General features: G+C 41.2%; 1 protein-coding gene across 3 annotated transcripts in view; it reads left to right on the plus strand.

The window, feature by feature from the left end:
• The window catches only part of dock4b (dedicator of cytokinesis 4b), a 107,757-nt gene that overhangs the window by 19,163 nt on the left and 64,930 nt on the right, over positions 1 to 23,664 (plus strand). For all 3 annotated transcript variants that reach the window (XM_046378460.1, XM_046378462.1, XM_046378461.1), the window contains exons 2-8: positions 11,098 to 11,181; positions 13,725 to 13,765; positions 15,199 to 15,254; positions 15,363 to 15,459; positions 16,074 to 16,222; positions 18,378 to 18,462; positions 22,411 to 22,562. In XM_046378460.1, coding sequence (XP_046234416.1) covers positions 11,098 to 11,181; positions 13,725 to 13,765; positions 15,199 to 15,254; positions 15,363 to 15,459; positions 16,074 to 16,222; positions 18,378 to 18,462; positions 22,411 to 22,562 — 664 coding nt within the window. The remainder of the gene's footprint in view (positions 1 to 11,097; positions 11,182 to 13,724; positions 13,766 to 15,198; positions 15,255 to 15,362; positions 15,460 to 16,073; positions 16,223 to 18,377; positions 18,463 to 22,410; positions 22,563 to 23,664) is intronic.

Here is a 23,664-nt window from a genome sequence, read left to right on the forward strand (position 1 = left end):
AGAAATAAATAAATCAAACTCAACTCCCATTTGTGCCAAAAAGATTTAAAAAGCGCTACACTTCTATTTGAACCCTTAAAATATAATAAACACAAGGTAAAAAAAAAAATATAGAAGAGCACTAGGAAAAGCAAAAATCATCTTGCTGAACTGTCTTATGTCCTGGGGGAGGAAGGAGAAATGCTACTGCATCAGACCGGATAGAGAGCAATTTTATTCCATAAGCTGACCATCCACCAAGAAGATGTCTATTTCAGAGAGAATGGTTGCATCTTATTTATTGCTAGCTTGCTATAATGTTCAATTGAGATGACTGTGAAAACCATAGGATATTATTCACTTTCAACCCGTCAATCATTTGAATCAAAGCATCTGCTTTTTTTCCCCCCGTTTCTTCACTCAGACATTCAAGTTTTTCCTTTAATTTGTCATCCACCTGTATGTTTTTGCAATTATCCAAGGCTTGACTTTGAGAAACCTGCTGTTGCCCTGACAATGTCTCTGTCTCTCAAAACTGTGTTATCTAACAAGTGGGAGCTTTTCTATTTTCTGATCTGTTTCCCCGCTTTAATGTCATTCTTTGCCAGAGGTATGCTGAAGTTCGAACCTTTTATTGAGCAACAAGTTAACTCTCAGTAACAGTTTCTTTGTACGTTCTCTACCTGCTGCAGTCATCACATAAAGAAAAAAACTTGGAGCGGACGAATATGTCTGCTTTCAAAAATTTCAGTGTGTCTGCAAGTTGAGGCAGAGAATTCAAGTTCTACACTTAAAGCTCCAGCCAGTAACTTTCCACATGGTACAATTACAGGTCTGAAAGATTGCCGTTTTTGTAAATCTGTGAAATAGGAATACTGTAATGATGCTTTGTGCATCATCAACCAGCGGAACCCAAGAGCTTCTCCTACCCCCAGCAATTCAGCACTGAGCAACAGTGACTGTCTGGCCTGTCAAGCTTTGGGTTTCTTCATATGTCTGATTGGTGTGCAGAGCTGTTCTAACCTTGGTTCTCAGGATACAAAGAAACAGATGTATATTATATTTTCTGAGGTTACAGGTTACTGTTACATAACCAAATGTGTTACCTGTTTATAAGTTAGGGTCGTGAAGGTCTCAAGAGTTTGGTCTAGACCTGCTCTAATTGGAAAGTGTCATGAGATAACTTTTGTTGTGAATTGGCGCTATATAAATAAACTGAATTGAATTGAAATTGAATCATGAAGGTCATGTATGTAACCATCAATGCATACTCATATTCTCTTTAGAAGGCACTTGTTTAAAAACTTGAAACTACTCGGTTTCAAATCAATTAACAATTGTTTCAAGAATTAACCAAGAATTTTGAGTTTTAAATCTGGAAATGTACCAGCACTGTAAGGGAGAGTTTCTAAGCAGGTGGGTCTTGCGATATATATATATATATATATATATATATATATATACATATATATATATATATATATATATATATATATATCGAAATCATTACATTTTTTCACCTGTAAATCTTGCATTTCTTCAATTTAATTCACCAAGTCCACTTCACATACAGATATGTCATGAAAAGCCCTCTTGTCTTTCCTGTCCATGATTGATTGCTCTCGTCCTGCTCTTGTCCACACACCGCTCTCTCTCTCTCTCTCTCTCTCTCTCTCTCTTTCACTCTCCCTGCTGGCCCTGCCGTCGGCGCGTATGCTTTTGAGAGCTGACGGCGAGCATCTTTCTTCCCCTCGAGCTGACATACAGTGCAGGGGCAAACAAAGTGAAGTGAAACACACAAGAGCTGACAGCTACTTATCTCTCCTGCCTCTCTGTTTGATTCACTCTTTCTCTTCTCCCTCCCATCCTGTCTCTCTGCTTTTCTATTGTCTCTCTCCACCGCATTGTTTTGCCAGTCTCGCTGTTCTGCTGTCTTTATCTGTCCTTCACCTTCTTCCTCTCTCTCTCTGTCTGACTTTACTCAGACTCCCTCTCTTTCTCTTCATGCTCCCCAGTCAGCACAAATCCCACTTGTGTCTGTACATCTATAAGCTTGAGGCTATGGTTATAGGCTACACTGTGCTGTCTCTCCTATTTTAAGTCTCTTGACAGACACACAACACAAATAAAAATTTAAACAAAGCCATTGCAGCCATTTTTTTTCCTGCTTTGCTTATAAAATTCAATTGATTTAGCTTCACCTTGGGGCAGCATTTTCCCTGTCTTTGCTCTTTTTTCTTTTTTTTTTTTTTATAAATGACACACCTTCGCTGTTTGATTTTTGGCCAACTGGAGGTGCAAAATAAAACCGATGTTGTTTTTGGTGGATTTTGTTTCATCACTTTTTCATCATAGTTTCATCATCCTCAGTGTGACGTTCCTCACTCCTCAATCTGCTGTTGCTACAGCCCACAGCAATGAATTGAGTGTGTGTGTTTTTTCCAGTGGTTGTTCTGTTTCTAATGTCATGTTACTGAGGTGTGATGTCAGACACTTCTTAGTGATGCTGCTGACTGCTGAACATGCAACCTGCCAGATACATCACATACAGAACATACTTGTGCACTCCCAAAGGTCACACACTCACAGGTAGAGCATGCATGTGTTGTATTCAGGCCACACGCTCAAGACACGCGTTCGCTCTGTTGATTTCCTGTCATCTTTGGCGTGTGTGAGAGCGCTCACATCTGCATGTGCTACTGCAGCACAAGTGCATAATTTGTCGTAATTTCATTCAGGAGAGCTTGAAGTGTACATAGAGGTCAGTCGCACCTCCTCTTCCCTGATAGAGAGCGTGCCGAGAGATGGTTGTGGTAGAATAGAAAGGAAGTGGAGAGGTTACAGTGAGTCAGACTGAGAGCTGAAAAGATTGATGCAGGTTTCATTTGACACTCCCTCTTTTAACCGTTGTAGCTGAAGGAAGAGAAGCAGATGTTTGTCTGTTCATCTTTCTGTTGCATCTGTCAGTGGGAGATGCAGCCTACTCCCCTCTTATCTGTTTGTGTTCCTCCAATTCTCCCTCTGCAATCTCCCTTTGTCTCCCCAAATCTTTATCTTGTTATATCATGGGCAACATCCAAGCCATTTCCCTCCACGCCCTCTGTATATTTTAGTATTTCTTACTCCTCTCTCCCATCTATCTTTCTGCAGAGTGGGAGGATGTGTAGGCACCAGTGTCGGTGTGACTTGAGCTGCTGCTGAAAATCAACACTCCCAACATTTGCTTCTAGAGTCTTAATATTATGTGAGAGTCCCAAATGATTCTTTTATTTGTGAGAGGTGACGTTCGTCTCGCGGTTTGTCAAGCAAAAACTCAAGTAACCACAGTGTAATTAAAAGGATACTTCTGCATGAACTTCTGAACTTTTTTGAAGTTTTGGCCACCATTTTGACAAAGTGTCCACCCTGTTAATTCCTGGGAGTGCTGCAGTATCCCAATTGCAAACCAAATTGTCATTTGAGAGCAACCAGCACAGTTTGTAGACTAACTTTCTTTCTCGCACCCACAGTTTTCCTTTGTAATGAGAGATTTTTACTGACATTTGGGGTGTGTCACTTTCAGGGTTGTCTGCAAATATAGTCGTTTAAATAACTATTGCTCAACTGACAGCTTGCTATATGAACTGAGTTGTTATTCTTTAAAGCTGTACCTATCAATATGTTTATAACACCTGATGGAATGAGAGTGTCATCGATGTCGCTTGTCCCATTCCCCATTTTAGCATCTTTCAGCATGTTATTTCGGATTTTTGGCCTGCAACTTTAATGTTTTGGTTTACTTTCACTGCTCGCATCAACGTTGTTTCCCAGCAGCTGTTTGCATTGAAGAAAAGCTCTGATAAACCTACTGTATGCCAGAAAGAGTCAGGAAAAAGCCGGTGAACATTGTGGAGCATTTTGTAGCTAAGGAGCCGGATACTGAATTGGGAATTTTAGAATTTTTCAAATTCAAAATTTGTTGCGCTTCCCCCAATTGGCCTAAAATCAGTTTACTACAAATTAAAATATGAAACACATCTGATGAAAGTAATGAATGTTGTTTTATGCTTCACTTTTTTGATTCATTCTGAAAGGTTTACTGACGGATTTAAAATCACTGCAACTACATTCTGGTGTCACCTCATCATCTCTTGTCGCCCAGCGAGGGCTGACATCAGCTCGCTTCTCAGTGAAGTTCACTTCCCAGACCGGTTTGTTATTGGCAAGAATGCCATTCAGCCCAGTCATAGGAAGTGTCCCTTATCATGCATCTCAATGGCTGTGAGTGGCTAGCCAAATGTATTAAAAGAAATGAGATCAGCGGTGAAGCAGTAGACAGGAGTCTTTTTTTTTCCTTCTAGACAAAGTATAAAAACCTCTTCAAAATATTCACACATAGAGACGTCACAATGACAGAAACGGGCATCATGATATCATACTCCACTGATAAATACTACAGAAGAGGGAGAAAATGACAAATATATCCAGGTGAGATAAAACCTCCCAAGAGGATTATAATAATCATCTCATCTCAACTTTGGCATCAGTGGGCTATCTAATGCATGCACTTAGCTATCTGTGAGAATGCACACACACACACACACACACACACACACAGTCAGACTAATGCCTGGGAATGAGGTGAGGTTTTAGCGCACTGACCTATATTACTGTTTAATCTGAGTCATTTATGATTTCTCCTGCCCAGGCCAGCAGGACAGACTGAATGCCGCTCTCTGTTTTCCTGCTTTGTGACTCGGGCAGCACATGGTGTTACCTTAGAGGGTAATCTTGTTAGCGAAAATGCTAATGAAAAAAAAAAAATTGTGCACCTTCTGCATGAGAAAGTGTCAACTGACAAACTCTGGGTGTATCTGTGTATGGACGTGTTTACAGCAGGTTTTTCAGTGCTAATCATGTCAGAGGAGATGCAGAGGGGAGAAGTTATCAGTCACCTTCTCTTTAAAGCAGCTGTCTGTGTGATTCCGGCATGACCTGTGTTGATTTTTAGGATCTTTCATTCGTCAGATACTGTAGGTATAAGACATTTTATTTGGTCTCTGACACTGACTCAGTGCTAAAATGACTTTCAGACCTGAGCTCTACTTTTTCTTTTTTTCTGCCATGTAGCCGTTACAGAAAAAGTAATAACATTCCTCACACAACTCTGCCTTGAAAGCTTCTGCTCAAGCAGCGTGATTCGAGCGAAGGGTTATTGTTGCTAGTGAGTGGTTTTGTGATGGCGGTTAGGTTGCTATCTCCACACACACAAAGCCAGGGAAAGGAACCTGGTGGTCCGTCAATAGGGGAGGCGAAATGAAAGCCGTTCCTCCTGGGTGATTCTGCCGGCCTGGCTTTTGTCTGCGCCGCCTATCAGACCTCTGTGTGTCTGCACGCGTGTGTGTTTTGGTCTGTTTTTGTGTGCACCAAATGCCAAAGTCGAGTCCTGTTCAAGGCCTTCTCAGCACCTCTGCTTTTAGATGTTTAGCCAACCCCTGTTGTTTCCCCCGCCTTAAAATGCATGATGCCGCTTCCCAGCATTCCAAGCTCAACCAGAGAAATCACCTTTTTTATTTTTTTCTTTTGCAGATGCACACGAGCGCACATGTACGCACTGACTTAATCTGCCTCTAGCTCTCACTAAAGCTGTCAGATTTCTCTCCTGCTTTGTCACACCCATGTGAGTTTGTGTGTATTTGTGCCTGCCAGGGTGTTTCATATATGCATAAACACGTCTTTGTGGTTTGGATTTTCTTACTGCACATGATCCTCGAGTCAGCCCTTGTGCGTTGTTAACCGCAGCTACAGATTTCACTTGCCTTGGAATACATGAGGCGGTGGGACACTTGCAGTATTTTGACGTGACATAGAGGTATTTTAGCCCCTTTCACCTCGCCACATAGAAAGATAAAATGTTGAGGCTTTTGATTAAGAACACAGCGTTCATGAAGTTGGCTATGATAAAGCATAGCTGAGCTAGTTTTGGTCTGAGTAGGAATGGTTTAGTCACATTGCTGGAATAAAAGGCACTTTTGGTTTGGCAAATACAGCTCTGACAGTGTTGTGCTTTTGGACTGTGGACGTGCAGAAGGCAGAATGTGCAGCGTGAGGAAGTGAAGAGGTTTATTGCTTTGCTTAACTCTTAGTTCTGTATGTTAGTTGGATTTACAAGTTAAGTACTTGATAAAACAAGCAGTGCTTCCCCATTTTGGACATCATCCTTCCCCTCTCGACATTAACTCATCAATCTGTATTTTTTATTTTTTTTTATCTTAATACATGCTTACAAATGTGTATTTGCATGTGTGTGTTTCATAATGCTCACATTTATATTCCCACACACAAGTTAAATATTCATGATGCTTACATTTGGCAGCAATGGAGACCAGTGGAGCACCACCAGTTGCTGTGTTGTCGAATTAGCATATTAATGATATAAATGCCGTATAATTAACATGTGGGAGTAGATTATGCACGTGAATCATTGTCAGATCAGTCAGAGAGAAGAAAGGGGCAGCCTAATGAGGTTAAAAAGCACATTAACTAGCGCGTTGAATGAAATTTGCTGTGTGATTTAGTGCAAAAGCTTTTGGCTTTGAGACAAAATTCAGTGGCTTCATTAATATTTTTCTTGACTTGAATTGTGAAATCTCTGTAAAATTAAATCTAGCAGCAGCATAATATCAAGCTTTGATCACAGACAGTACACCTGCCTCATTCAGCCATTGCTTATTTTGAAAGGGCTCAGGCTGTTTTTGAAGGAGGAGCGCTGGTGTTCTTCTTACTAGGGGCCTGTGGCAGTGTTTGTTCTTCCAAGGGGCTCAGACAGAGCGACTAGCAAACCAAATGTGACGTGGTTTGACAGGCCTTGACTCCAAGTGACTACAGACTAAACAGACTAAAACGCATGCAAGCCTAATCCGAGCCAGTAGGCTTTCGAGGGATCTCGACTTACTCAGCAGAATGCACTTGCAAAGTAGCAGACACAGATAAAGTCCTAATGGATTAAGGCGAGGTGAAAGCACATTAAAAAGATCGAAAGGCAACCTCTGATCCCATGTGGACACAGCCACCGTCAGTCAGTGGATAGATTAATTGCTTTCAGTGCAACTTTGTTTAGTCAGACATGTGAGGTAGGGCAGCAGATAATGATTATTTTCATTATTGATGAAGCTATCAATCCTTTTAAATAACTAGCAAATAATCATCAAGTCTGCAGAGTTCCACAATTAAGGGCCAAGTTGTCAAAGTCAAATTCTCAAAAGCCCAAAGTGACATTTTCAGAGGTTTTGTTCGGACTAACATTTCAAAAGTCAAATGTATTCTATTTACATTATTATTGAACAAAAGCTTTTGAGAGGCTAGAATTTTGTTAATAAAATCGCTTTATTGACTAATGGCGTCAGCAGTAATTGGAGTAGAAATGCTCTGAACAAAAAGGGGTACTGCATTCAGACTCAGAACACAGAATGCTAAGCTGCTGTACAGTATGCTAATGTTAGCATGCTAACATGCTAGCTATAACAATGTTAAAATGCAAATGTTTTGCATACTGAGCAGCTGCAGTACAAAGAGCAACGATACAAGTCGTTATCAGGTACTTACATGAAGTAAGTAACATGAAGTAAGTACCTGATAAAAAATGATTTCAACTTCACTATTGTATTCACTATTATTATGAATATAATGTTGGTTAACACTCTTTGACCTTTTCACCTTGTTGTAAGTTTCCTAATGTTCTCTCGGGATTTCTTGCTTTAAGTGTTAGAGATGAGTGCTGTCATGTTAGCCCCCATGAGAACACGGTGACAAACTGCATCAGTGTTAAACCACCAGCTCTCCAAGAGAAACCCTCTGAATTTTCATGTTAGCTCCAATATTCGCTCTCTGTTTCTCCATTGACACATTTGTCAGTTTCAATTCCCTCGCCTCTCTTGTTTTCTCTTGAGAAGACTCCACACACAGTTTTTTCCTCCTAGCGTCTTTTTGTTGCTGTTGTTTCTGTTTGTTTGCTTCCATACTGCCATCTTTGTGCAATGCCTAGATGGTTTGGTTAAGAATAGCAGCGTCCTCGCCATGACCCAGTGGGCCTGGTGTCACATGGAATCAGACTGTGTGTGTTTGGGTGTGTCAAACAGGATCAGAGTTTGCCTTTTGGTGGCTGAAATGGTGGTCAGTGCAGGCCATCTGGAAACTTGGTCCGACAGGTTCAATAAACAGACAATGTGTGTGTGTTCATGTCATATCTGAGCATCAGCAGGTCTGCATTTGTTCAATTTATGCAATAGGATACTAATGCACCAGTGGCATCCACTTAGATGTGCTGTGTTTGTGTGTGTGTGTTTGTGTGCATTGGTCCGTTTATAGGATTTTCCCCCTGCTGTGCCTGTTCTTGTACTCTGTGGCAGCTGTGTGGTCGAACAGCCATGAAAGGCATCTTTTCCTCCTCATTTGTACTCGCTCTTCTCTGTTTCTGGCGTAATAGGACACAATCCCAGCAAATGGGACAAAACAAGGACAAGATCAATTCCCTCATGTGTAAGCACCTTTTCCTGTCCCCTCAGTTCATCTCTTGGCAGTCAGCTATCCCGGACAGTTGACGGACAGATAGTGAAACGGATGACAGGCAGTTAGAGACAGACGGACAGACAGACAGCAGCTGGCTTCTGGATCAGAGCAGGAGGGAAGCTTTCATTTCACAGCAGAAGAAAAAAAACCCCCCAAAAAAATAGGCGACTTGAAACTGAATAATTTAGTTGACTGCAGCTGGGAAAGTCACTTGGATAATTCATGCATTGGGCACACTTTGTGAGTGTAAGTGTGTTTGCCGTGATTGCCTCTCTGTGCATGTGTGGTGTGTGTGTGTGTGTGAGCGATTTGGCAAGTTTTGGCTTTCTTTGCCAGTGTGTATGTGTAAGCGGTTGGTCTTTGAATGAATTACAAAGTCAGATGTGCACTTGTGACAAAACCTTTGTAAAGATACCGTTTCTGCAGCTCGGGGGATAACAAGGAGCTGGCAAAGATTCAGCATAAAATGCACAAGGACACAGACTAACACACACATAAAGTTACAGACAGTGCAGAGTGTCTAGCTACCGTTTGATTTCATCAGCAGACTCGATCTCAATGTCAACATGAGAGGGTGGGTGGATGTAATTCAACTGAATCCTCTCTTGGGTTGTGGTCTACTTTGCTGGAGGGGGGGAAAAAAAAGAAAACTTAAACACCTTTGGCAGCCAACCACTGATTTATTGCCACTATTTCTATTTCACAGTTCATTTTTTTTAATCCCCAATTCATCCAAAAAGTTGCTGTGTTCCCTGTTTTGTCAGATGACTTTACAGCAAAGCTCTCTGAAAGTGTTTCCGAAATGATACAATGTAAAGGAAAAAATAAAGCGAAATTTGGTGTTGTGACATTTCAGTCAACATTGATAGTTACTGATCATTTTTAGTATGCTATTTTTAATAAAGACCAGGAGAAAAAAAGGTTCAATTTAACCACCTTAATTTGCATTAATTAATAATAATTAACACTCTTCTCTCAGTGCTCTCTGGATGGTGCATTCAGGTACACTGAATGAGCCCTCCAGGAAGAAGAAATGAAATTCTCTCTAAAGAAGTTAGCTGTTTAGCTGTTGTGGGATCCCTCTCAGTTCTGCATGGCAGGGACTCTTGTTATACATTTCCACTCCAGATCCCACAGAAGCTGTCTTTTTCCTCTGCATGTGTGTGTCCATGTATGAATGCATGTCTGTGTGTGTGAGAGAGAGTGTGTGTTTGCATACATTGCTGTTTGAAAAGGCTGCTTGTATGAATGTGCTGCCTGTGTCAGGGTATGTGTAGATATCTTTGCAGTATGTGTGGATGGATCTGTCAGCGTTTGCATTTCTCTGCTTGTGTGAACATCAGTGTGCAGTGGTTGGCATATCTGCGCAGGCGGGTTTAAGTGTGTGGGTTAATGTGTGGATGTATGTGTGTGTGTTTCAGGCTGCAACGTGCGAGTCAGCGGGACACAGCTCTCTTTTTTTAAAGAGCTGGTTGAAGAGCTGTCAACTGACACTCTCTACTAATGGCTGTTAGGCTCTCGAAGTGGCATTCACTGCTAATGGACGATCAGCATGTCTCTGTCTGTACCTGCTGACATATTCTCCTTTTTTTATGTTGCTTCAAAACATGTACAAACTACAATTTTAATACATTATGTTCATTATATCATCCTAAAACATTTAATAATAATGTTTCAAACTTTGCCACCTTCTGCAAACCTCTATCTGTTATATGCACGATTTCTTTCTGCTTCCAAACTGTTCCCAGAGTATAGTGTTACAAGACAGATTACAAAAACAATTGTGTAGAGACATCCTGTCTTTTAGTCCCCAGTATGAGTCAAATACCCTGGATCATGCATTTGCCATTATGCAGCTCTTTTAGTTCCCCAGTAGCTGTTCTCCCTTCGTCTTCAAACCCAATCCAGTTTTCCAGAGTTGAAAAAGCTCAGTGTTCTCACTTGACAAATAAGCTGATTGTCAGGTGTAAAATCAATGAAATACCCCTTAAGGTCTTGAATCTGCTCTACATCAGTTTTGGACTGGAAAACGTGTAAAAACTTGATGTTTCTGTGCGTTTGACTCCACAGTCACCTTTTAAAGCTGTCATTATATGAGCGTGTCTTCAATAAGGGGTAGTTTCAGGTCTGTAGAGCATTATAAAGATGCTACTTAGCGACCTGTACACGTCTCATCAGCTGGTTAGTCTCTCTAAGAAGGGGATGAATTACAACAGCCAACTTTAGTGACTCAGGTTTTCTGACCTCTTGAGTGTTCAGAATTGAATAGTTGTTGTTGGATTATGTATATATATATATATATATGTTCTGTGTTATGCAGAATGTATTTATGTAAGTTTGTGTGTAACTATTTTGAGTCTGTGCAGATATTTTATAAGCTGTGATTTACCTACACAAATTATTGATTGTACCTCCTCTCCTTTTTTCCAGAAGCCTCTTGTTTTGTATTGTTCTGCTTATGTCTTTGGACCTTTTTCCAACCCTGCATAACTAAGCTCAAACATTAAAAAAAAAAACAAACAAACAAAAAACAAAACTCATGTGGGTGTTTTGTGTCTCTTTTTGTTGTAGTGCTGGCCAGTTTCCGAGGGACTATCCAACATGGCCTCCCGCTAGAAATTGGAGACACGGTGCAGATCCTGGAGAAATGTGAAGGTACAGTGCACACGGTACACACTATTATTAGCAGTATATTACTATTCTGTTTCTCACACACACTGGGTATGAAACAGAATGGTAGTTGTAAGGAAAGGCAATTGCTTTCGCTTGAGCAGTGAAGTGAACACACGCACACTAAAATATTAGGACTGCTTCCTCTTTTCATTAAATATACAGATAAGTGAATTCATTTGAAAGCTGTTCCACTTCATTTGCATTATTAAATCTGCTGATAATTGGTCGAGGCATACAAACACTACACACACACTCAAAGAGACCTAGAAAGTGACACACATGCAAAGACGCTTAGATATGCGTACAGAGGTTTCACCTTGAAAGTATCACCCTTCTCATGTGTCTTCTGGAGGGACATCACGGTGCAGCGTGCACATAAACTGAGCAGCATCATGACAGTGATGAACGGCTTTGGAAATTCATGTTTGCTTCTGTTTCCGGCACCACAGACTGGCTGCTTTTCCCGCCTTCCTGCCCACGCTGAGTCTGTTTTTCTCCTCTGCTCGCTTTCTCTTACACTCTCTTCTGCTGTCTGTCTCCCCCTACCTAAGTTAATATGTTTTTCATCCCCTGCATTCCCTTTTACCTCTTCCTCAGTCCTTAAATATGTATTTTTTGATTTCCAGAATAATAAGAGATCATTTAACCACAGGAAAGCCACACTCTCATGCATTCATGCACAAACACATGCACACCTCCCACTTCCGGAGCTCTTGACATACACGCTGTCTCGCTTCCTGTCGGGAGACAGAAGCGCACACACCGAGATAGTCAGCCAGTCTTGCAGCCAGCCAGTCAGCCAAAGGGATGTGATATTGCGGTAAAAAGGCCCAGAGGAAGTAGACGGTAGAACAGCCAGCGGAATTTGCGATCCAGAGAGGAGGAACAAAATCAAAGTCCTCGGCAGCAGCGAGGAGGCTGAGAGACAGGTTGCTGACAGCTGAGGAGACAGACTAATAGGTGTGCTTCCTGCTGATACTGTTGACAGTACTGACACTTCAAAACACAGGAGTTTACCATAAAAAAGTGTCTCTACTGACATGTTGCTCCTGTCTGTAAAAGCGCCGCCTCAGTCACTGACTTTCGACCTGACAGTGATTACATGAGGCTGAGTTTACAGTATATAAAGTTTAACTCTGATGTAAAAGCAGAGGGTCCCAACCTGTTTCTAGTGGTTAATTTTTTCAAACATTTATCCGTGACTTGAGTTTTAGCTGACTATTTCAACTTGTTTGGTCATTTGTTAAGTAGGTTTCACAACATGTGGTGATAAGTCGTAACAAGTGATGAAGGTTGGAGGGAGGTACGTAGGCGAACTGTGCGGTCAGCTCAACCTTGTTATAGTGGTGATAACTTTACTAAAGATCAGCATCACACCTATTTGTAATATAAAATGGCCGTTTTCTCACTAACACAAATAAATAGATGTATTTAAATACGATCTCAGCTACTTCAGACTTTTCATACCACCTGGGGAAGGGCAGTTATCACAGCCTGCTGATCTTTTACTGACTTGTTGCTATCCTTTACTGACTTCCAACTCTACAGAAAGCTGTCCCACTACCTGACCTCTGCTACTGAAGAAATGACTCATCTAGGAAAATCTGGGCATGTGTTCCACGTTGCAGACAGAATGAAATTACTCAATCCTCCTCTGACTCTGCATGTCTGGAACAAATCAGCGATAAAACGCTACCTAAGTCACAGATGCTCTCGCGAAACCCAACAGTGATTAGGATAATCTAATACATTTACATTTGTGCTATTCAGCTAATGCTCTTATCTGGAGGGACTTACAATGACTGCAACAGTGGAATGAGCTTAAAATCATCAGTTCGGAAAAGAGCATCAACTCAAAGCCTCTGATGTAATTTTTTAAAATTGTTTTGTCAGTGTTCAGATTTCCAAATGCAACAAGCTCTTACTAATTTGGCTTGAGGTCGTATTGGGCTGTGTAATGGTGTGAAAAGAGTGTGAGCGTAGTCAAGCTGCAGCTTTCTCACATTTTCCTCTGCCTCTGCTTTTGGTGCGCACCTGCAGGGGCAATTCGTGGTAAGGTTTACAGGGTTATCAGTGGCTTTGTGTGCCATAGGTTTCACTCTGCTATGCATTAGGCTGTGGTCACTGTTAAAAAAAAAAAAGCTTTCTTAGCAGCACTATGACGTGTCTAACAAGAAAATCTAAAATGGTTTTGATATTTTTATCAGTGGTGAGAGCGAGTCACTGTCTCAGTCCCTTTCTCACACGATTCCTGATTGGTACAGAATTGGAATTGGGCTTATTGTGGCATTTTTTTTGTACATGCAGCCGTCAGAAGGATGCCATCATTTTCATTAAAACAAACATAGAACCTCTCTCTCTCGTTCACACACACACACACATACGTATTTTTCCTTCATTAAATGCACAGTATTCTATATTTCTCCTCTTCCTGTCCTCGTGTGCTCTGCAGTGTGTAACCCAGATATAAAGTGTAATATTCATAATATCATACTGGAAATTAAAATGAAGCTTTGTCTCTACAGGCTGGTACAGAGGATTCATTCTGAAGAATCCAAATGTCAAGGTGAGCAAACATTTTTGGCAGTGTGTGTGTGTGTGTCTGCATGTTTTGCTTGTCTTTCAGTTGATTAGAACTCATTTGTACCTTCATTCAACCCTGATGCCTCCTCTCCTGATTTTTTTTTTTCTTTTAATGAATGCTGTCAACTGACAGAGAAGGGTTGTCAAAGTTACAGGTCTCCTCTGGGTTTGTCATTGTTCACCACAGCTAGCAGCTGCATCGGCTGAGGTCTTGACAGATTTCATCAGCTGTACAAAATATGTCATTCTGTCAGCTGGTCAAACTAACTAAGCTCTGTGTGTTAAAAGTGATCAGCATGTCTGTAAAATAAGCTGCATGTGGTGAGCTGCTGTCCCTTAATCAAGTGTTAAATGCCGTTCACACTTACAGTTCATTTACGTGGTTTGTTTTGCCCGATTCGAGATCTTGTCAGGACTGTGTGGGCATGTGCAGACGGTGCACTCACTCAGTCCTCTCACCCTCATTTTAGTTTTGTTGCACCTGAGATTTTTCATGACGAGGTCCCGTGAGATGTCATAGCAGGAAATGGAATAACGTCTGCTTTCATTTCAGGTTCATCACCGTCGGCACCCTGCTGTTGTACATGACACTGAAACTGCCGTGGGTGTTAATAATTAACCTTGTGTTTTTTCCCAGCTACTCAAAATATCTGCAGTGGAAAAGGTTAATATGACATCATTTCCTGTAGAGTTCTGTCTAGCTTCGATCTGAATCAGTGAGCCACAACAAGTAAAAACTGTGTGTGTACAGAGCCTGCAATGGAAACTAGACTCACGGTGACCTCTTTGGCAGGTTAGGACACTGAAGACATTTTGACACAGTAGGAAAAGCACATGTGGAGATGATACACCTTAGCAGTTAAGCAGATATTTTGCACACTGTCTGATTATAGTTTGAAAATAAAAAGCTCGCCCTTGCTCAACACCAACAAATTAAACCAAACTGAATCATTACTCTTAATTAACCTCAACGTCGTGGTAATAGCTCTTGTGCGGGAGAACATGTGACACTGTAAAATAAAGCAAGTTTGGAGTGAAGCATTAGGTGTGTGTTTGGAGTTCGTGTGCGTGCGAGTGTGTTGCGTTTATCCTCGGAAACTTAAGCATAAGTTTCTGCTTTGATCTCTCAGAGTCAACAGGGAGCAACTTGCAGTTTATTAGCGTCAAACAGGGCCTGCATGCGCACACACACACTTTTCATCTTTTTTGTCTCCTAAATCCCTTTGCTCCTTGTTTTTATCTCTTTGTCGATTCTTCTCTCCCCCTTCTCCCCATCTTTTATCCCACCAACACACTAAGCACTCAGTTCCTTCTGTACATCATAGCCACATGCTAAGAGTCTAATGCTAATGGAAGTGAATGACCTGCTGAAAAATAGAAGGGCCTCTCATCAACCTGTTTATCTTCCACCCAAAGGGGATCTTCCCATCCAGCTACATCTACTTGAAGAATGCCCATGTCAAGAATAAAGGGTAAGTAATGGCACATTTTTGCTCCCATTCCAAAATATGTGTGTGTGTATGTGTGTGGTGTCATGGTGGAGGTTTTGTTTCTTCTTATGCACTGGTGTATATCTGTAGGCAATTTGAGACGGTCATGCCTGTTGAAGACTCTGTCATCACGGAGATGACATCAACACTGCGAGACTGGGGTGCCATGTGGAAACAACTCTATGTGGTAACAATCCACACACAGACACGCGCACACACACACAAAGTGTTTGCATTGATTTAAATATCACCACTGCCTAAGCAAAGCTGCCGTTTTAGGTTTTTCATGAAGGGAATTTGTTTGGCTTCGGGTAATGTGAAAGCCACAGACGGTCAAAGCTTTCTTCCTTTTCTTTTTTTTTTTTTTTTTCATATGCATTCATTAGTTGGATTGATTGTGTTCGTGGCCTATTAAGCTATCTGGGGTGCTGATTAAATTCAGCTGAAGAATGCCCACAGATCAAAACATACACTTGCAACGAGAAGCAGCAGGACACTGAGGCTAATTTGCACAAATCCATTCTAAGTCTCTCTGTCTGTTTCTCTCTCCGGGTCGCCTTCTTCCTCTTAATGTCCGTTCGACTCTCTGATGTGTGTTCTGTTACTTTGTTTTCGCTTCTGGGTAGCCCGATGCAACCGTGTATCTTCTCATGTCTGTCCTCCTTTCTGTCTATCATCCTGATTCTGTCTTTCCTTTTTGTCAGTTTTCTTTTCATTCATCTGCTTTGACTGACTCTCTGTGCTTCTCTCTGCTCATTTATCCCCCCTCCATCTCTCACCACCGTTTTCCTGCTTCCACAGAAGAATGAGGGGGATTTGTTCCACCGACTTTGGCACGTGATGAATGAAATCCTGGACCTGAGGAGGCAGGTGCTGGTGGGCCACCTCACCCATGACCGCATGAGGGACGTCAAGCAGCACATCACCGCCAGATTAGACTGGGGCAACGAGTGAGTAGAAGAGGGGCAGGGAGGAGGAAGACCTCTCTTGTCCAATTATGACTTCAGGGGCAGGTGTCTTTATAGTTCCACCTCAAAGGACCATGTCTGCATTGTTATGTTTGTTTTTCTGTTTCAAATCATTAATTGCGAGTCTTAAAATTGATTTTCTGCCCTCTGCTCAGCCATTGGGTTCCATTCAATTTAGACTAGTGTATGAAAATCAAAAAGCAGTGTGAGCACGCAGGTAACATTCAGTCAGCTTTATTTTCACTAAATGTTAGACTCTTGCACGGTTATGCAGGTGTGAAGCGTTTTAAGATTAGGTTTATTTTGCTGCAGTCAGTTAAAAACACAAAACAATCTTACATAAGGGATTTGAAAATTAGTTGGTGAACTGCAGTCTTCAGTGTAAGGCACTACCAAATCCATATCATCCTTTTCACATCTTTCATGTTGCTTTTTTGTTTGTCTTCCATTAGCCTGTAGACACACACCAGGAACCAGGAAGATTCCAGGAACCATTTTAGAAACTGTGGAAACTTAATTTGTGTTCAGACTGGAGAGACAAGGGACAATAACTTTGTTTAATGCCATAGTAGTGTGTATATATATAAAATATGTGTATGTGTGTGTGTTTTTAGTGCTGAACGTGCTTCAATGGTTTAAAAAAGACAACAACAGAAACTAAGCTTTGTGGCTGCTGAAACATATAATTGCCCTCACAGTGATAAATAAAGTTGCACTGAGTTCAGATGAATCACAACTTGAACTTGTTTTGCAGCTTCATATCACACACACACACAGTAAGCAAGCTCTCATCTCACCACTAGTATCATGAGAATAAACTCAGTTTGACATTTTTTTTCCAATGTACTTACATACCAAGGCAGAAATTATAACCAGAAAACACTGAACAGTTTGGGAGTTTAGTATACGTTCAAACAAAGGCTACATATGTGATTTTCTAAAGTTAACTTTTGTATGATTTTGCCTTTCAACAACTCGCATAACCCACACCATGACAGCATATCTTCCACTAAATAAATGAATAATATAAATAACACTTTATGTTCGCTGTGAGGGAATTTTTAATAACGTAGAATAACATTTAGGAAGTGGTCATCAAGAAAATAAAGCATATTTGTAGTTAATGAGAAAAGGATGATGCCATAATTTTCTTCATCTAACTTAGTGCTTCACTTAAAGCACTTGAAGCAAACAAAACATAATTGTGATTCAGTGACTTTATTTAACTTTTTTTATTCTGGCTCCTGGCCTCCGAGAGCTTTCTGCAACTCTCTAACTCATCTTTACTTCTTTCTCAGACTCTCTCTCTTTGACTCTGTTTTCTCTCCCTGCTCCTTGCTCTTTTGTTGTCACCTACCATCCCTGCAGGTACTCTCCTCCTCACTAAATGAAGTCTCTTTCCACTCCTCACACAGCCAGCAGTCCCTTCATCCCTCTCTCTACCCTCTTTCCTCTTCATGCCATGGGCTTGCAATTTAAAAAAAAAAAAATCTTTCAGCTTCTGCCGCTCTCTCTTTATATTTGTCCTTACCCTTCACTCTCCTTCATTTCTCTGCTGTGGGCCATCCGCTCCCTCCCTCTCTCTCTCTCACACACACACACACACACACACAACCACACACACCCCTCCTCAGTGAGGAGATGGCTGGACAGTCTCTCGCTCTGGGCTGCTGTATGGTTGACCAGGCCTGTCTCTTTTATTGCTGACAAGGAGGCACACTGTAGCGTGCCATTTTGGTCCACAGAGAGGGACTAGCATGTAGGAGGAGGAGGAGATGGGTAGAGCTGTCTAAGGAAACCAATGAGGGAAGTCATGCAGGAGCAGAGAGGGTCAAGGGACGGAGAGAGGAAGAGATGGAGGGGAACAGATGAAAGGATAGAGAGGACAGCGGGCATAGCAGGGGGACTAAAGGGAGAGGACGTTTTTCAGCTGAGGACAATCCGTCACGTTTATTTAGACAACTGACACGAGTGATCTGACAATGCAGATTAGTGTGTCTGTGTCACTTCTGAGTGTATTTGTTGTGTGCTTGATGCACGGTTCAACCACAGATATGAACTAATATTATGACGTGTTAAGTGTGTATGTAAACCACTTCCTCACTGTGTGTATACTGTATCAATCTTTGTGTTATAGACAGCTGGGCTTGGACCTGGTCCCCAGACGAGAGTTCAGCATGGTGGACCCAGATGAAATCAGCGTCACAGAGCTTTACAGACTGGTGAGTCTTCTGCCAGCTCCCTACATAAAATTTAACCACTTTGTTCTCAAACTAACACCTTATTTAGGGAGCAACAGGTGAGTGGAGAAAGAGTCTGCTCTTCTGCGGCTGCCACTTGCTTCAAACAAACTGTTTTAAACAACACATTCTTCAACTGATCACAGCAGTCAGTTAACGGATGTTTCACCAGTCTGTAGTTTGTCTGATCCAACTTTCCTCCTAAGGTGATGTGTGAAGCTCTCATCGCTGACAGCAGTCTTTGAATGTTCATCTTTAAAGCTGGCAGGGGGCAGAGGTAGTGGTATGAACCGGCAGACCACATCAAACCCTTCTCATATCACTCACATAGATGCATGTTTAACTGTGGAAAATGAAGATTAACTTTGTAATTTGGATTTCAGAAATATGTAAAAATCTTGACTTATTGTGATAGATCTTTATGAATGCAAATCAGTCTCACTTTTTTCACCTTGCAAACTTGTTGAATTGTAGATGTTTAAATTTCCACTTCCACTGAGTACTTCAAGGACTTCTCATCCTAAAAATGTATAAAAGTTGGTATTTAAAGATCACTGCTGACCTTGAAAATAGCACTTTGCAGAACAGTCTCACCACAAGCACCATTCAGTAATTGTACAGGAGCTTTTGATCATATCACAAAATCTCCCTCTGTTTTTCTCAGCACTTTCAGGACTTGTCATCCATGTTGCCTTCAAAGTTAAGTGTGAAAGATTGAAAAAATTCCTCAATGGGCTGCTGGCATCATGTAGAAAAATAAAAGTCTCCATACCTCTGTCACAGATTCTATCCTTCCTTTTTCTGTTGTTTGCTCCTCGCTTCCTCTTCCCAGTTTCTCCAAGCCCTAACTGCTGTTACCGTGGCAACCAATTCTCTGCCCTGATACAGCGCAGGGAGAATTGTATCACACACACACACACACACACTGTGATGGCTTTCCTTCGCAGGGGTAATTGAAGCTCTTAATCCATCTGTTTCTTTTTTTGTTAGTCAAAACAAAAGCAGGCATGGCAGGATGAAAGCTCAATACCCCTCTATTAAATGGCACACAAAATGAGCAAATGACTGCGATTGCCGTATACTGAGACAAGATAAAGGGACTGGCGTTCATTGCCGCCATCCACATACATAAATACACAGCACACCATCACTTCCAGACCAAATTGCATCAATATTTTTCAATGAGATCTTTTTGTTTGAGAGCAGCATCTTTGTTTTTGTCTTGTGCTGTGCCGCTGTGGTGTGGCTTAGTTAAATTGAGATGAGGATTACCTGGTGTGTGTGTGTGTGTGTGTGTGTGTGTGTGTGTGTGTGTGTGTGTGTGCGCGCCTGTATGTGCATGTGCTTCTGTGTGAAATGGCAGTAGGGTGTCACTGTGGGAAAATGCAGCCTGACTGGCACATTGTGTCAAGGAATTATGTGGTATCTACCCAGTGAGAAAAGAAGAGGATACTGAGAAGGATAAAGGACAGACATTCAGTGCACTGAGTAAGACATAGACTGCACTGTATATGATGAGTTGGATTCCATAATGAAATATATAATGTTTGATTGAAAAGAAAATATAAATTTATTTCTTATATAAATTAAACTAACTAAATATAAATTTAAGTCAAAATTACTTTTCATATTGACCATTTTAAAATTATTTTTGCTATTATTTTATTGATATCAGCCATGAATGAGGTTGGAAAAGGATGACTTGTGTCTAACTCATAGTTGGTCCATGTCTGACTTTTGTGCTTGGAGTTTTTCTATGGACATTGAATCCTCATTTTCAATTGACTTGTTCAACTTGACTTTTGACTTGACTTTTAGCAAAATGTCTCATGCTAAGTCTACTCTGTACTCTGTTAAAGCTAAAGCCGTGCAGTGCAGAGGCAAAAATGGCTTCAAACTTCCTTTTTTTTTTTTTTCTTGGACAGTGAGTTCAACGTGGAGCAGAGCAGAGCAGACTTTAGATCCCAGAGCGATGCATTCATTAACAGTAACAGATCAGACCGTGATGATGGAAAGCTTGGGCCTAGCCTTTGGACACATGGAAGTAAATTTCCTCTGTGACTTCAATTATCACTAAACACACTTCAAAGCTACACACAGATCTCTTGCTTTGTGCTTGTGCAAGCTTAAAAGTGGGATGAAAAGAGGCTTAAACAGTGATGTGGAAGTGTGTGATGAGAGGCAGATCTGATGGAGGGATGTAGAAAAGACTAGAAGTTTGTCGATGGCCTCTGTTTGACCCCTCTCTGCTTTGAAAAGCTCCTTGTAGTTCCACACTCACTCCACTTGGTGTTACTTCACGGCATTTAGGAAAAGATTTCTGAATGAACAGAAGGAGGGAAAATGGTTGGGCAAACACACACTCAGTCATGCTTTCTCTGCTCAGCTATGTCTCTCTGGTCTTCTTCTTGTTGCCCAATGAGTTTTCCAATGCCAGCAGGGCTGCCAGGCTGTCATGTCGATCCTTTGTGTCGAGTCATGCTGAAGCTGTCATATAACCACATGCTGGTCTGTCTGGGCTTCTTTAATGACACACTGAAAATAACCTTGTAATAAAATCCCACAGCATGAATTAGGCCTCCCCAGGCCTGGTCATTCTGTGTCAAAAATCCAGGAGCTCGGCGGTGTTGTGTCGAGAAGAACACATCTGAGAGAAACAGTACTGAAGCCTTGTTGTTAGATAGAACTTGTTGTTCGATTCTTCAGCGTGTTTTCTTCTGGGACCTCAGAGCAGACCAGTTATGACAAAACAAAAGATATTTGTCATTTGTACAGATGCTGCAATTGTAAAATGATTCGTGGTATAATTTTCAAGCATGTCCTAAAGGACCGTTTTTTTTTTTCTTTCTTTCTTTTTATTTATAGTACAGCCAACTTTTATCCAAAGCACTCATACATTTTAGATGAATTTCTTAATCTCTCGGCAGTCACTATTTATCTCAAATTTTTCTATGGCATAAAAACCAGCTTTCAGGCTTTTAAGATGTGTTATGTGCATATTATTTGTCCTTCAGACAGTAGTGTATTTGCACTAAGATATTTCATCATTTCTGAAGGAAAAAGTACAGCCATACAGTTTTCTACATTACACAATCTGATTTAGATCCAGGAAGCCCAAGGCAAAAATCAATGCCTCTCTGACACCAGAAAGGTATTGGTCCCAGACAAGAAGTAATCTGTTAAAATGGGAATTGTTGTTTTCACACAAGTAGGTGCTGGTTGACTTTTGCTACCTTTGGCGGCAGCCAAATGAGCTGTTTCCCCTTGTTTCCAGTCTTTATGCTAAGCTAAGATGAGCTAACTGCTCCAGCTCTACACTGCCTGGACTTGTTGACCTGCCTTCTTGTTGAATGTTGACGTATTCACCAACAACAGCCTTCCAGCATGGCCACTGGCCTCGTCCTCATCTCTTTACATCAGACTACAGAAGTTAATGTGGAGCACAGTTTGGCAAAATCCAAAAATAAGTGAAGTGCAATTTAGTTCCTTTATATTCAAGAAAAGGCAGACATCTCTGCAGCCAATATTTCCAAAACTCTGTAACTCACACCTTAACCATCCAGATGGATAAATAACGCTGCAGGTAAGAGGAAACCATTTTCTCTGAGGTGTCTAAGAGGCAGATTATTTATCTTCAATGGCAGAAACTCTAAACACTAAATACAACAACTCTTGAATGCCATTGGTCGGTATTAAAAGAGATGTATCCACATGTTGTTTTTTTTTCCTTTGGTATTAACTGTATTTGATAAGCTGCATTTGAGGATAAATTTGCGATTTAGAGCTTGTGGATTGCATGTACGTTTTTTTTTTTTTAGCCTTTCCAAATCCATCCCTTCAGTCCTGTATTGACGCAGTACATACTTTAATGCTCCAAACGACGTTAGGAAATCAACTGGTGCTGACACTGTTCTCTCCCCTCCTCTGTAGATGGAACATCGGCATCGTAAAAAGGAGACCCCTGCTCCCGCCAGCACCCACCACTTGTTCGTCCACGTGAAGAGTCTGATGAGCGCAAATCTGGGGGAAGAGCTCGAAGTCTTCTTCCACATTTATGATGGACGGGAGAACCGGCCACTCAGGTAAACTGAGAGGAAATAATCCCTGATAATTTTACGAAGTAATGATTTAAAATACATCACTTTTTTAGAGTAGTGATAATATTAGCCTTATTATTATACTTTCTCACTGTGGCTGTATGCGTTGATTGTATTTAGCCAAAGTTGTATATTCAATGGGTTGTGTAGCTGCTTTTTTGGAGGTACTGTCCATAGCAATGTAAGTGAGGTGGACTGGTAATTGCAGAGTGAATGGCTCCCCTTCCGATGTAATGAAGCATGCTTTAATTATATTCATGAAGTTTTATAAAATGAATCCGGTTGTTAAAGTCCACGTGAACACATAAAATTGGGCAAGGCCATGCTATTTTCTCATATAAAAAGTGTCCATGCAGTCCACATGAAAAGGCCTGTCACCCTGGGAGTCTGCACACGTTACATCCATGCACGCACACACACACACACACACACACACACTCATGCTCCTAGCGGGGCGTCGGCCGAGTTAAAGACTGTGTTTAAACTCTTCTGACTTCATAGTTCAAAGCATCGGTATTCTATTTCATGTCACAAACAAGTGGATTCGTCAGGCGAGGAAAATGAGTGGGTTTGAAAAATGAGCACGGCAACACTCAAACTTCTTTTGATAAGTCATGCTTGCGTTTGACGCTCCTCTCCGCCCCGTAGGGTCACATCAGAGGAAGAAGGGTGACATCGATGGGACTCATTTTGTTTCAGCATGCAGCAGTTCCACTTCTGTCTCCACTGAAATTCAGTTCAGTTATTCATCACATTGCTGGTACATAATCAAACAGTAGTGCAAATTCCATTTCTTTAGACCTTGCAATGGAGAATCTGTGTTTTCCTCCACTAGTTATGGATAATAGCACTAAAGAAAAAAAAGGACAAGACATGTGCAAGGCTTTTTGGTGTTTCATAAATGTGGTTCATCTGAGATCAAGATGAGTTTCTGAACAAATAAGATCTGCATGTGTGTATACGAGCACACACACACACAATGTATCAGTGGATCACAACTACTTTTGTTCAATTCAATTCAATTTTATTTATATAGCACCTTTCACAATCAAAATTGTCTCTAGGTGCTTTATAGAAACCCAGAGCC

Source organism: Scatophagus argus, chromosome 22 (assembly GCF_020382885.2).
Source record: "Scatophagus argus isolate fScaArg1 chromosome 22, fScaArg1.pri, whole genome shotgun sequence".
Classification (NCBI taxonomy): Eukaryota; Metazoa; Chordata; class Actinopteri; family Scatophagidae; genus Scatophagus; species Scatophagus argus.